We start from the raw sequence: 14,687 nt of genomic DNA, 5'->3' as shown, positions 1-14,687 counted from the left end.
GGAGAAAAATCAAACGGTGCTTGAACGGAGGACAGACGCACGAATGAGCTAAACCAGGGGTATTCAACTAAAATTTAAAGAGGTCCAGTTAGAGAAAATTTCTTGAAGCAAAGGTCCGGAAGATCATAATGTCTAACTAGTTAGTGTGATATATATTTAAGTACCCTAGTAGTTTTATCAACATCTGCATGTAATCACTACCTGACTGTCAAATCAAATGAATTCAGTACAATTCAAAAACTTTCTGACAATATTTATTGTCATGTAACACACAACTGAACATATCTGTATGGCTGTAGATATGTATAATGTTCTCTCATTAACTAAGTTCTCTCTCTTTCTCCGTCTCACTCGCCTGTTTCTCTCCCTTTGTTTTCTACATGTATCGCTCTCTTTCTTTTTCTTTGTACTGTCTTTTCATGCAGTGTTGCCAACTCGTCAGTAAGGAAAGTAGCTATTGGCTGTCCTAAAAGTCGCTAGAAGTCGCTGGATGGCGTCATCGCGTAATTTGCATAATGTCCATGGCACATACTGTAATTGTGATGGACGCTTTTGCCAACTTCAGAAATGGAAAGTAAGAGACAATTGTGATTCTTTATAGGAAATAAGGGACAGAATAAGGGACACTCAAAATATTTGTACTGTGCCATATAATGTAGCATGACGGCCTGCAGTTAATAAGTTCTCAGAACGAAATACATTTGCCTTGCTGTAAATGACTGAGGCTGTTTGAGTCAAATGCAGTGATTTATTTTAGACAAAGAACATTTTACTTTTTATTTCATTTTATTTTTTTATTATGCCATGCATCAGTACAGATCACGCACATACATGATCGCACGCGCGATTCATTTGCAGTCGGGACGCGGAGGCGTGAACACTTCCTGCTGTGACTGCAGCTGGGAGGGAGGGACTGCTGCGAGAGGACTGGGCCACCTGTGAAGGCTTTGGGACGGAGGAGGTGCTCGCGGCTGCAGCTGATTTGCAGTCTTACTGCGGCAAATTGAGAAGTGTAAGAACGGTGCAGTACAGACACATCAGAGTCTCCAAAAGTCTCAAGTAACACCAGAAAAAGTCGCCAGATTTGTCGCTAGTCGCTTTTAAAAAAAAAGTGTCGCTAGAGGGGTCTGAATACTCGCTAAATATAGCGACAAAGTCGCTAAGTTGGCAATACTGTTTTCATGTGTAACTTGCCTCTAGCGCTGTTTACACTGTAGAGTCGTAATGTTTGCCGCCTGGGATGCACAGACTTGATTGGCTGAGTGGTATCACGTGGGATGGCTCAATTCGCATGCAATTGGTCTGTGCGTTTCCACTACTGTAAAGTCTAAAAAAGCTGCTCCGGTGGAAATAGAAGCGCCCCGTTAGGTTTTAAATCACAATCTTCTGTTTTGGCTTTACGTCCGGGTCCGTATGGGGCGGCTTCTGGGTCCGCACCCGGACCGCGATCCGCCTGTTAGTGACCTCTGAGCTAAGTTTCTGTCTGACTTAAAACTATAATGAAATGGAAACAGCTGGGAGAAAGCAAAGAGAAGATATATGGGTCAATTTCACGTTTGATGCAATGGCATTACAGCTAAATACAGTTTTTCTTTTAAATATTTTGGAGTTGCACTTTTGCTCCAAAGAATATCATATGCAAGTTATAAACAATGCATATCTAATTTTTGGACTTTTATGGAAAGGCCATATTCCATATATTTTAATGAACATAGTTTTTATTTAATTTTAATTTAGAATATTTTGTATATTACAAGAGTTTAACTAAATTACACTTAAATTAACCCTGTAAAGCCCAAACCATTAATTGACAGAAAATTCTAATTCTTTGAAACTGGAGCCTTTATTGGTCATTCTGAACAAAAAAAAAAAAAAAAAATTCAAATATCAATTTCTGTACATGAGTTTCAATTTGTATTATATGTGATACATCGGGTCACAATGGTAAAAAATTTCTTGAACAAACAAAAACCAACACCAACGGAATTGGCAGTGTGGAAGAGTAAGATTTTTTTTTACTGATTTTGTGCTTCCCAGCATTTTATTTTGCATGGTGGTAGGCCAGAAAACAGTTTCTATCCTTGTTCATGCAAAGATGCACTCTGCATTTCACACAGTAGACATGGGCAAATTGGCCTGTGCAGTGCTTGCGTCACTGTCTGGTTTCCCATGTTGGGAAGTGATCAGTGCCATCCCTTATCACATCAGGGGGCATCACAGTGGATTTCATCTTGCGTATGGGGGTTGGTGTTGCTTCTGGAGAGGATAGTGGTTTGGCACACTTCTTGCCCTTTCCTGCGCTTGTGAGAGAGGTGGCAACATAAGCCTGAAACCTTCTCAGGGGCAGGGGTTTCTGGCTGGTTTTTAGTTTTTCCAGGTCTCTTTTGTAGCGGATCCAAGCATTTATTACTGCCACTGTAACAATGTGCCACCAAATGTATAAGTACCATCTTCAGGATCTGAAGTTGTACTTGTAAAGTGCAGTTAACATGTCAAGAAGATCCACTCCTCCCATGAACCTGTTATATGTGTCAATGATGGCTGGTCTGGGCACCATTATGTGGCTTTTGGCCTTCCGATCCCAATGCTTCACATTGCTAAGTGGTTCTATGCCAACAAAAGAAGAGATCAGGTTCACAGCTTTGTTGTCATACCATCTTACGATGATGATGTCTTCCTGATTTACTCTGAAATCCAGAGACCCTCTACCCTTTTTCTTCAAGTCTTTCTCATCCATTAGTTGGTAGTTCTTTGTGATTTTGTCCTGCTGGAAGAGTTGAGGTCATTTTCAGGACAACATCTCCGCTAGCACCAACATCAGATTTCTCTTTGTCAGGATGCTCTGCCCCTTGGCACACATCAAAGTCATAAAGATAGCCACTTTGTCCGGCACATCCCCACATCTGGAACCCCCATTGTGAGGTTTTCCTGGCATGTAGTACCGTAGATGTGATTTTCCTTTGAAAGGCACCATGATTTCCTCAACAGCATGACATTCTTCAGGGGGTATGCTAAGAAAGATTTGACGTAGTTGCTCTAACCATGGCCTCAGTTTCCACAGCTTATCTTTCTTTGCATCCTGAAAGTGAATGAGCGTCAGCAACTTCAGGAATCGACCCCGTGACATCACATCACAAACAGCAGGGTACCTCGTCTCCATTTCCCAATAAGCTCGTACATTGGGCAACTGATCTAACCCCATGTGCATGTACATACCCAGAATTTGCTCAATTTCTTTGGCATTTGTGTTTACTGATTTTCCATCTTTCTGCACACTGTACAAGTTTGTTTCTTCTGCAATTTCTTGTAGCATTTCCTCTGTCACAAAATCTTTGAAATACATATATGGTGTCCAGGTAAGCCTGTCTTCAGAGTTTTCCTCAACACATTCCTCAAACTCAACAGCTGGAGGTTCAAACCTTTATTTTTTCCACCGATACTCCTTCCTTTTCACTTTGCTGCTTGTTGACTGCTTTGGTTTTGTGTCATTTGGACTTGTGTCCTCTTCTGAAGCTTCTGGATCTTCCTCATCATCACTACTATCTGATTTTTCCTCAATCCTTGCAGGAGGAGTCCATTCCTCCTCCTCCTCCTCATCATCATCTTCCCCTAGCTGCTCCATGTCACTAGCATTACCATCCAGAATCATGTTCATAGCATCTTCGAAACTGTAATATTTTGCCATCTAAAAACACACACACATAGGACCACACAAAAAAGATTGTGTATTTTTTGTGTATTTTATTGAAAACCAGGAAGCACAAAGTTACTAGCAGAAGTACCATGGCAATCATGGCATCATCGTCATACAAGTTGCATGTGCTAAACCTTTGCTCCAAATGTACCAATATATGCAATTTAAAATTTTAATTAGCTAACTTTAAAAATAAAATGACTATATGTTGCTTGATTTTATGTATAATGCATCAAATGCAATAAAATGACAATCGACTGATTTAGAGTTGTATGACCTTATATATCCGCTGTATCAAATTTGATACGCATTTTCAACACGGTTTTACTAAAACATAAATTATGAAATATTAAATTATTTCACATTACATCAATCAAGTAACTGTTCCTATTGAGGTTTCAGTAACAATTTGAATGTTTTTCTTACCTTAACCTTTTCAAAACTGGCAAAGTTCTTCCTTAAAAACCACCTATTTTTCTTTCCTGAAATCTGTCTGGCAGTGTCACTGGAAAACCCCCTCGTTAGTTATTACTTCCACCTGGTGTAATATCTATGCATTACAAGTATCTGATTGTATACATTGGGTTTTTCAAGAAAAAAAAAAGAACTCACACAGATGGTGTAGAGGGCTCAAAAACTCATGTATCATATATGATACATTTGGCGTTATAGGGTTAAACCCAATATATTTTAAGCAAAGCAGATGACTAAAATATGACTAAAACTACAATTGCATTTTAGTCAAAAAAATATGAGTAAAATTAAATTAAAGTCTGCTGTCAAAATTAACACTGATGAGCATATAATGGTGCTTAAGGTTGATTCAGCTTAATTTCATGACAGGTCTTTAAAAGCAATGGGATTCTTGATCTTAAGACTAGAACCCCACTACTGTGACACCTCTTCCTTTGTTGCCATATGCAGGTAAACAACAGGTAAAAGAAAGTGTTCTTAGGTCTTGAAAATAACTGTATGAAAATATCTGAGGGTTAGTGAATGAAGCTGAATGGGAAACCACGCAAGCCTTTTAAGTCTTTTAAGACTTACATCTCACAGATCAGATGCTATAGAGCCTAGGTCACTAACAGGCGGACCGCGGTCCTGGTGCGGACCCAAAAGCTGCCCCATACGAACCTGTACCTACAGCCAAAAGAGAAGGTTATGATTTAAAACCTAACGGGGCGCTTTTATTTCCATCGGCTTTTGTAGACTTTACGGTAGTGGAAACGCATAGACCAATTGCATGCGAGTTGAGCCATCCCATGTGATACCACTCAGCCAATCAAGTCTGTGCATTCCAGGCGGTAAACATTACGACTCTACAGTAAACAGAGCTAGAGGCAAGTTACACATTAAAAGACGGTTACAAAGAAAAAGAAAAAAGGCGATACATGTAGAAAACAAAGGGAGAGAAACAGGCGAGTGAGACGGAGAAAGGGAGAGAAAAATAAGGAACAAATGGTTCCCTCCAAAAAAAGAAAAGTGGACAGCGAAAATAGAGCATTTAATCCGTAATGGACAGACTCATTTCCGTTCATACTTTCCACTTGGAACACTAAACCAGTGTGTCTTATATGTTCACTTATTAAAAGTGCCAATGTGAAACGCCATTATGAGACACAACATAAAGATTATGAATTCATTTGATTTGACAGTCAGGTATTGATTACATGCAGATGTTGATAAAACTACTAGGCTACTTAAATATATATCACACTAACTAGTTAGACATTATGATCTTCCGGACCTTTGCTTCAAGAAATTTTCTCTAACTGGACCTCTTTAAATTTTAGTTGAATACCCCTGCTATAGAGAAAAGGTTAATAGCGTATTAGCAACTCAGGCCTACTGTTTTTCTTAGAGTAAATAAGTTTGTCTATCATTTGTTTTGTAAGAAAATGTGTTTCCAACAATCCTCATTGAAAGAAATACATCTTATAAACTATCAACATTTTTTTTACAGCTAATGGGAAGCAATTTGGCAAAAAAAGTAATGAATATTTTTAATATTTTCTAGTTCAGACTTTTGAGATTCACTAAAAGGCTTTATTTACCACCAAATCAAGTTGAGTTGTGCTGAATTAACTAGGCTGGCTTATCTTTAGATGCACATATATTAATATAGACCACCATCACCAGTCTATTTATAGGAATGCTTTATTGTATATCCAAACATATACAAAAAAAGTTTTAATTCAACATAAGCTTCCAAATCTGATCCCTTTTATTAACCTACATCAGCAAGGCCCAGGAACTAAATAAAGCTAAGTACTCTTCTGTCCTCCAGCCTCTTCAGTGACTGGCTATGAACAGGCACCAGAAATATCCGTCTGTTAGTATCCCAAAAATTGATTATAGCTTTAAATAGGCAACAGCTACACTGGAGAGGGGGGAAAAAAACATTTAAAGTCATTTAATAGGGTCATAAAATCATATTTTTCTTTTCACAGAGTGAGATCTTTGTCCTATCAAAAGAAAGAAAAACAGAATTTCTGAAGTCATAGAGATAAATATTTTTAGAAAATCAGAGATTCCATGAGATTCAGAGGCAGAGCAAGATTTTTTTTACAGATATGTAAATATTGGCAACTTGTTTTTTGACTGATGGCAAATTAATTGTATATATAAATAAATCCGCATCTCCCAACAGAATGAAAGCAAAACATAACTTACCTAACAGCAACATATTAACTACCAAAATGATCAAAACAGGCAAACAAAACAAACCAAGATATGATGCTGGCAAAGGCTTTGAAGCAGTTTGATGGGAAGTTGTGTACTTAAGCTGTGTATTTTCATTTCATGTTTGTTCATTGACACCCCCTTACACCCACAGCCATTTCTGGTGTATCTGGGTATATTTTTCTTTTTAATTTTCTGTTCTTTTTACTGGTTGACATAAGTTTAAACCTTCCTGGGAAGTTTACATCATTTTATAATCCAAAATGTTAAGGTGAATGCCTGATGGCAACATTTTCAGACTGTGACTGAAGTCAAGCCAAGATACAAGTGCAAAATTTGCAGGCAACATTCTGAAACTGTAATAAGTGAAAAAAAAATGAAGGCAACACTGAAACGCTTCTGGTGGCTCAAAAAAAAAAAAAAAAAAAAAAAATCACAATTAACATTAAAAACTTGAAACTGAGCTACAATTGAATACAAATTTGATATGATTTAGTAACTACATTTCCTTGGGGGAACTTTCACCCCCCCCCCCCCCCCCACTTGCTTTATTACTGTGTTGCAGTGGTACGGGTGATAAGAGAAACTTATCTTGTCTTAGTTTGGCCTCATGCAGTGTACATGCATTTGTGTGTTCATGTGTGCACTAATGCACTAAGGAGTTGAAGGAGTTGTTGGGCAGCCACATGGTTTTTAATGACCATTTCTCTGGCACACTGGACTTACAATATCTTACTGCTAGGTCCCCTTCCCCCAAGCAAATCTTAAACAGAAAAAGGACAGTACTGAAAAAAAGATTTATTTGATACCAGCTAAATTATAATGACAGATGAACCATTTAAAGTAAGTAAGGCCAATAGAGAAGAAACAACATTCACCAGGTAGTGTAGACACCAGAGCACTCCCACTGTATTCTGTGTGTCACCAAAATTAAGGGAACAGCAGTCAAACTAGAGCAAAAAGACAAACATAGTCAAAGTGGTTTCAAAACATTTTCGACCCTTCAGAAACATTGGGTTTAGTGATGGAGTGCTTATGTTAGACAGTTCATCTAATAAAACCAGTTTGAATATGCTCCTTCTTGCCCTGACCTGATTAGTCTTGCGCCCAGATGAGTACAAAATGACTGCAGCACATTAAAGATCAGTTTCACAGAAGTGGAAAGAAACATTTTTGAGCCAGACAATAACATGTGGCTGTGAAACTGATTCATAGTGTTTCTACATTTTAAGTTTGTTTAGCCTTGCCCTGCTGTTTTCAAATCTCCCAACCTCACTACCACCATTTGACAGCAATTGTGACAATATATTTATTTGTATATATTTATATATATTGATAAAAGTTATGTAAAAACATTATGCAAAGCAGTGTAAAATAGTTTATAATACAAAATGTTTTTTTTCCCTGTTTTTACATCCTGGGGTGTTTGTGGGGTGTTACACAAGACCTCGGTCATCTTTGCATGGTTGTTATGGTACAACTGAGATGAGATATGCACATGCATGTAGCAGTAGTAGGTCTAGTAAGATTGCATTGTACTGAAGCCTGCCGGCCCCCAGTCAATCACTAACCTCTAACCTGTGAACCTATGTCCACACCGACACCATCTGCAGAGCTGTGAAGCAAACTGGACAAGTCTGAGAAAAAGGCAGGGATGCTGTGGTGACACATTTAAATATACAATAGTAATCAGAAGCAAATAGAGATAAATAGTAAGTTTAAGTAGTATATAAATCATGTTGCTCATGCCCTTAGAATCCTACTCCATCCTCATCAGGGTTCCCAAAACCTTGAGGCCAAAAATTCCATAGCAGGGTAATTTTTAATGAAGAAACTCAAGAGGAACCATCAATCTCAGAATGAGAGATGAAGTTTAGGACATTGTATAATGCCTTTTAACCTTTTCTTTATCCAGGTGAAGTAAACCTGTTTAAAAAGGCATCTGAAGAGTACAGGAGCTTTGAGTGTTTGCTTATTTGGACTAAGAAAGATGTGAGGATCTAACTGGAGAGAGAGTGAAAGAAGGCAGAGGTGATATAATAAAGCGTGCTCTGTATATTATTCATGTTTAGACATTAACCAAACATATCCATCAACAGGGAAGCAGAAGAATAGAGAGCATGGGACAAGCAGCAGTATGACCAGCAGGTAAAGCTTGTCCCACGTCAAAGCCGGGAATCTTTCACCTCTGCCCGTTGGCCTTAACAGAACTTTGGACGAGTGAGTGGGGGCAAGTCAGTGCAGGGATGACTGCGATGGGACGTGATAACAGTACAGTCTCAGATCATGAGGGAGGTGGCAGGAAGGAGGAGATGTGGTGTGTTCAGAAAGGCGGGTTCTCCTGAGTGGGGGTGGTGTTGGTGGGGGAGTTGACAGTGTCCCCGCTCCCTCTGGGGCCCACGACCTTATACTGAGAAGTAGAAAGGGGAAGGGGGAGGAAACAAGAGAGATCCACAAAGGGAAAGTGGGAGAAAGGGGAGAGAGGAAGGACGAGGAAACAGAGCAGAGTGGCTCAGTTTCTGTTTACAGCAGTTGCTTATAGTTTAAAAAAAAAAAAAAAAAAAAAAAAAAAGAGGCTTTACAGTATCAGAGCAGGAAAAAAAAAACTTTTCTTCCACACACCTACCTAATGTTTTTATACTTTAAAGTTTTGAGATATTTTCATGAATCAATGTCTAAAACAGAATACTATTCAAAAATCAATGCTTTCGTTTTCTCAAATGACTCAAAGAGAGACTAAGCATAATGACTTATTTTAATGACAAAGTAATGTGGACCAGTCACTTTATGACTGAATGGTGCATACTTACTGTTAAATACAACCAACAGCATCTGCTTACCTTCAGGTTCCCCATTTTATCCTCAAATGACTTAAAGGTTGCAGAGTTCCTGCAGAACACACACAAAGGTACATGATACCGCAGCAATTGAAAAGGTAGATTAACTGTAAACTTAGCTGGTGAAAACAAAGAATAAAACAAGAAAAATAATGTATGTATCACATTCTATAGGCTGCGTAAGACTTTTTGCTGAACTTGCAATGAAATGGGTCATGTTAATCTGAAACAGAAACACATTCTTAAACAATTTATTGCACATATATATACACACCACTGTAGCCATATTACTAATGTATAAGGTATGTATGACACAACATGTTTAGAACAGTTTATAAAAACAATAAAACACAACCATTCCTGATTATAAAGTGAAAACTGCTTTTTCTTGCAGCGTTCCACAGAGCTTTTATAGATAAAAAGCAACAGTACAATACTGTGTGTTAAACTAAGCCATTAGTGATAAAGAGTAGCATGAACAGGTTTGTGCGTTACTTTACCTCATGGCCGGCATACTTATCGAGTGGCGAATGGAATAGTTGCTACTTTGTGAGCGTAAAAGAAGAGACAGAAGTGTAGGTGTTAAAAAGCACGCAAGCAGTGGCAAAAAAACACACGTATTTTTATTTTTGTAAGGACCCTCATAATTAGTGCATGCCTATTAGTCTAGCTTTAAATGTAGCTGTTATTTCAAGAAACTGTCTATAAGATTACAACAGGATACAAGTTCTTTAAATATATTTTATACAATTAAAATAACAGCAAAAACAGATGTGCTTAACATGTGCTCTGGGAAAATACTGTAAATCAATGTAATCCAGTTTAGAAGTTTAGAAAAGCAGAAGTCAAATTTTCAGTCGCAAGCAACAGAATTTAACCTCAGTGGTGAATTAATTTTTTTCTCGCTAAAAATTTCCTAAGGAATTGGGAAATTCATGGGTTATATCATGTGATATAACCCTTGCCATAAAAGAATGCATTAGTCTTACCTAAAGGAATTTGAGAAAGGTAGAGCCCTGCAGATCAAACCAATGCAGCAAGTAAAAAATACAAAAGAGGAGAGCGTGAAGTGAAAAGCAGCAGAAATCCATGTCAATCCACATGAACACTACATATTTGACAAACACTGATGTTATCTGCAGCTAAATCAGATGGCATGGGGAAAAAAAAACTTGAATTTGGACAACAGAGAAGGGGGTTGTTTGGTGTACAACCAAGGAAACCAGTACACTTTATGAAAAATGAGGTGGCTCTGCTGGGCAAAAAAAGAAGAGCAGGGGTTGAGAGGATTTACATGCAGCCTACTATAGTACTCATTTCAACAGCTTAATTTTTCACATACCTAATGTTTTTATACTTTAATTAACCCCAAATGTTTCTTCTTTGTTGAACCATCTGATGTTAAGCTCAACAAAACCTCTGGATGTTTTAGCATATTAAAAGACTACCTATAAAAGGAAGGATGCAAGGTTTTAAAGAGTACACAGATTGTGTTGCTACACCCAACACTAAATTGGCAAGGCAAACATTCAACAAGCAGGGACAGAGTAGGCAGAAGATGAGTAGCCCAGTGGGTCAAAACTGCAAACATATGATTTTAGGGGGACAAAACAATGCAGGTCTCATACTCTCACACACAGCATCATGCAAGGGGAATAACAAGGAAATGATTGTGATTTTAAATAAAGAAGTAGGCTGTATGAGGTTTTAATGAATCCAGTCAGTTCCCAGTATCTTGATTGGGCAAAATACATATGCAGGGTTGTTTAGAATCCCGCTCTATTGCTGGAGTCTGAGTGACAATTTGTCAAATACTTAAGTGGCACTGAATATTCTGGATTAAACAAACTATTCCAGTGTTCTTTTTGGATTAGATCAGTTTTCTGAGAATTAATTTTGCCTGTTTGGTTCAGACTGGGTTTCCATTGATTTGTTTGGATCAGTAGAAGTCCACATTTTAGACAGGTCAACACCTCTACATGACAGGGATGGTTGAACTATTCCACAACAAAACGAGCAAGCCTAGGATAAATGGACAAAACCTGACTTTTTTTTTTTCTTTTTTTAAACGGAAGAAAAATTTTTATACTATATACTATACTACAGGGCCTTCATTATTCTGATACCTTTAACAAATAGATGTACATCTCTAAAGGAAAAACAATTCACATATTTTTTTCTATACAGTTGGGATCCACACATTGAACCACCCCATAAACTTAAATGACCACTGAATCTTAGCAACAGCTATCCAATAAATAATTATCAGATTTGGTTTATCTACAAGCATTATTGAGGTAAGAGAGTAGAGTGCAAAAGTTGTGGCCAGTGCAACTGTAAATAAAAAATTAAGCTGGTTTCAAACTTGACACAGCATGTTTACATACCCACATTGGTAAGGTTCACAATGTTTACATGGAAAACAAAATCACATTTCCCAGCTCCCTCACTACAACTCATTTCTCCAGGTTTCTGTCTTTCTCCTTTCAATAGGTAAAAATGCATGAACAAAGTTATTTACTTCTCTTATTTTCGTTGCCATCTTTACCACCTGTAATGATTGTCCACCAGCAACATATTTATCATGTTCAAGTTTCTCAAAACCAGGTTTATCTAGGTTTGTGTGTGAGGGTATTATGTTTACATGGGAAACAAATATATTTCAATATCCCAAACATGACCAAGGTACTATCGCCAGCTGTTTGATGTGTCAACAGATTTAACTGTAGTTTTCTAGATTGTAGATTATATTTTATCGTTACATTTTTAAAACTTGGAAGTACAAGCAATTACTTGTATTTTCCTTGCAACAAATCTTTAAAATGACACTGACACTTTTTCTACCTATCTGCTTTACTGTCTCAGAATAAATACAGTTACATGGATGTTGGATATTTCACTCTGACATCACTGTCCACTTTGCTCATTTGTTGGGCATTTGGCTTTGTTGCATCATACTGTACCTCATGTCACCAAGTCTCTTGCTGATGGCTGAGCCCACTGTGGTGAGAGCTGCACTGGTTTTCTGTCCTGCCTGGGAAAGAGTCTCCTGAGTCTTCTTGTATCTGCAGAGAAGAGACAGTAGGAGGGGGAGGGATGGAGGAAGGAAGAAAAAGTGTGAGCAGGAGAATGAAAAGAGAAGAAATGGAGGAAAAAAAAGGGGGGTTTCAGATGGTCCAAGTGAAATGAAAAGAGGATGTGGGACAATGAACAGAGGCAGAGAGAGGAAGATTGAAAGGCAATGGGAGCAAGATGGATGGAGTAAAGAAAAGATGTCAGACATCAAACAAAAAGAAAATATAGATAGACGGAAAGAATTCAAGACAAGGCACATGGATGGAAAAGGGGAGGAACAGGAAGGTAAAATTAAAAGAAAAGAAAAAAAAAAAAAAGAGGTAAATTAGACCAAACCACTGGACCACAGCAAACACAATCATAAACGTTAACAGTGATTTAGGTTACTGCTCCAGCCCACAGTTGAAGAAATGCAGTGTTCATCCCCCCTATGGTTAGTACTCACACAGTACAGTCAAACATTGTAAATGTAGTCATAGCAATCACGTGCCAAATAGTGTTGCATGGTATACTGAGACTAGAAATGTATAGCATTACCCTGCTGTTAAAAATGGTACTATACCTTGTTTTAAAAACTTGAACAACACTTTTAATAAGAGCCGTATATCCGAAGAGACATTACTGTACGATAGCGTGTGTGTGTGTGTGTGTGCACGCACGTGCACAGTGCTCTACTTCCACCCCAGCCAGAGTGCGTATGTCAGCTGCTTTTTTTCTCTTATGCTTCTCTCTGTAAGCTGCAGGCAGCTTTCATTGTAAAAAAAAAAAAAGAGCCATTGCTGCAACTACAAGTGCTTTCCCTAACTGTCTACAGCTTCTATGACGCTTCCATGAAGTGAAATACACTGTGGTATTACTTCCCTTATGAATCCGACAGTCAGGGCAAACCCATGGACTCTGCAACGCTCATCTATAACCTCTGTCTTAGACAAAATCAAGTATCACAAGATAAACTGTTAATAAATAACAGTGAGCTTGAGAGAAGCATCTTCTTCTTGCAAAGATATATTTGTTTTTTCAGTCCCCAGTCTGAGCATTGAATTTCACCTGAAGCACACTCCGGCAGGAAGTAAGTTTTGTGTAGAGGTCGCCAAAATATTTATATAGGTTTTTCTATGGTCAATGCTGATTTTTAGAAATCAGGGCAGCTGTTGACTTATTAATGATGCTGATTATTTTTTGGCAATATTTTGGGCAGATTTTCTTTTACTTGGTATTCACTTTTTCTGTCTAGGAGTCAGGGGCAATACCACAATCAGAAATAAGAATGATCAGCTCATAAGCAGAATGTGACATATATACAGTACCTTGAGCACCCCTAAAAAGGGTCAAATCACTTGCCTGCTAAAAGAAACATTTCATATCTAACTAATTAAATACATATGGCTTTTTAAAAAAAAAAAAAAAAAAAAAAAAAGAATTAATGCTATGCTGTTTTCTCCCACAACGTTCTTCATTTCACTCTTCCAAAAGTTAGCTGAATGCACGTTTCGGGTTTCAAGAAGTGCTCAAGTATTTTATACCGAAAACTGAATGCTCCACCCAGCCAGTTTGATAGAGGACACACGCAGTCGACTTTTAACCAGGTAATGTCTGTGAACCTTGGGTTACGTGAATCCAAACTGACCTTAGGTCTCTATTAATTTAAGAAAGCTGATAAAATTCAAAGAAATATCCTGGGAAATACACTGATTTGCTTTGACCTGAGTGCCAATTGAAGATTCAAGAATACACCCCAGAAGCAGGGTAAACAGCTAGCCTGACACTCTCTTTATGCTAAACTAGCTTAACTGCCTCCGAGCTCCATGATCATATTTTATGCACACATATCCAAAGAGCATAAGCCCTTTCAACTCACTGTTGGTATGAAAACTAAAACAATATTTCTTCAAATGTTGAACTCTGTTTTCAGGTTTGCTGTAAAGTTGACCTGTCAACATGGATTCATCAGGGTGATTGGGATTGTGGTCACAGTGCACCTGTTAATATGTACAAAATACCAATACAAATAATAATTTCCCACTTAAATACATCCAAACTGCAAAGAGTGCTGTACAAGCAAAAATAAACACAACCACATTGTTTGCTATGCACACACAACAAATTATTTATCCCCCATTAGATAAAAGCCAAGGTCAGCAGCAGATATCAAAAGTCGAAAAGATGGCTCACAAAAACTGAGCAAATACAGTGGGGATGAGCAGCTGTGATTGAGTACCAACACACACAACTGTTTCCACCATCATGGCTGACGTTCCAATGTGCTGTCACTGAGCACCTGCTTATAGATGTTATTGACTGTTTTCTATTTGGTAATTTTCTGAATCTTCCTGTCACTTTTATTAATTTGCCGACATCCATAGTACTTGTGCTTCTCCTATATGTGCCAATAATTTTTT

The 14,687-nt window shown here is 38.0% G+C and overlaps 1 protein-coding gene across 6 annotated transcripts in view; it reads right to left on the bottom strand.

The window, feature by feature from the left end:
• Positions 1–5,833: 5,833 nt before the first annotated feature.
• The window catches only part of tpd52l2b (tpd52 like 2b), a 38,487-nt gene continuing 29,633 nt past the window's right edge, over positions 5,834–14,687 (bottom strand). For 5 of the 6 annotated variants that reach the window (XM_026331726.1, XM_026331729.1, XM_026331731.1 and 2 more), the window contains 3 exons: positions 12,177–12,278; positions 9,217–9,265; positions 7,159–8,786 (listed from right to left, as the gene is read on the bottom strand). In XM_026331726.1, coding sequence (XP_026187511.1) covers positions 8,700–8,786; positions 9,217–9,265; positions 12,177–12,278 — 238 coding nt within the window. In that variant the 3' untranslated portion in view covers positions 7,159–8,699. Of the gene's footprint in view, positions 8,787–9,216; positions 9,266–12,176; positions 12,279–14,687 lie in introns of all 6 variants that reach the window. The other variant, XM_026331725.2, reaches the window with a different exon arrangement.

Source organism: Mastacembelus armatus, chromosome 7 (genome assembly GCF_900324485.2).
Source record: "Mastacembelus armatus chromosome 7, fMasArm1.2, whole genome shotgun sequence".
Taxonomy (NCBI): domain Eukaryota; kingdom Metazoa; phylum Chordata; class Actinopteri; order Synbranchiformes; family Mastacembelidae; genus Mastacembelus; species Mastacembelus armatus.
Note: the sequence above shows the minus strand (reverse complement) of the source record. Positions and strands in the feature narration are given on the sequence as shown.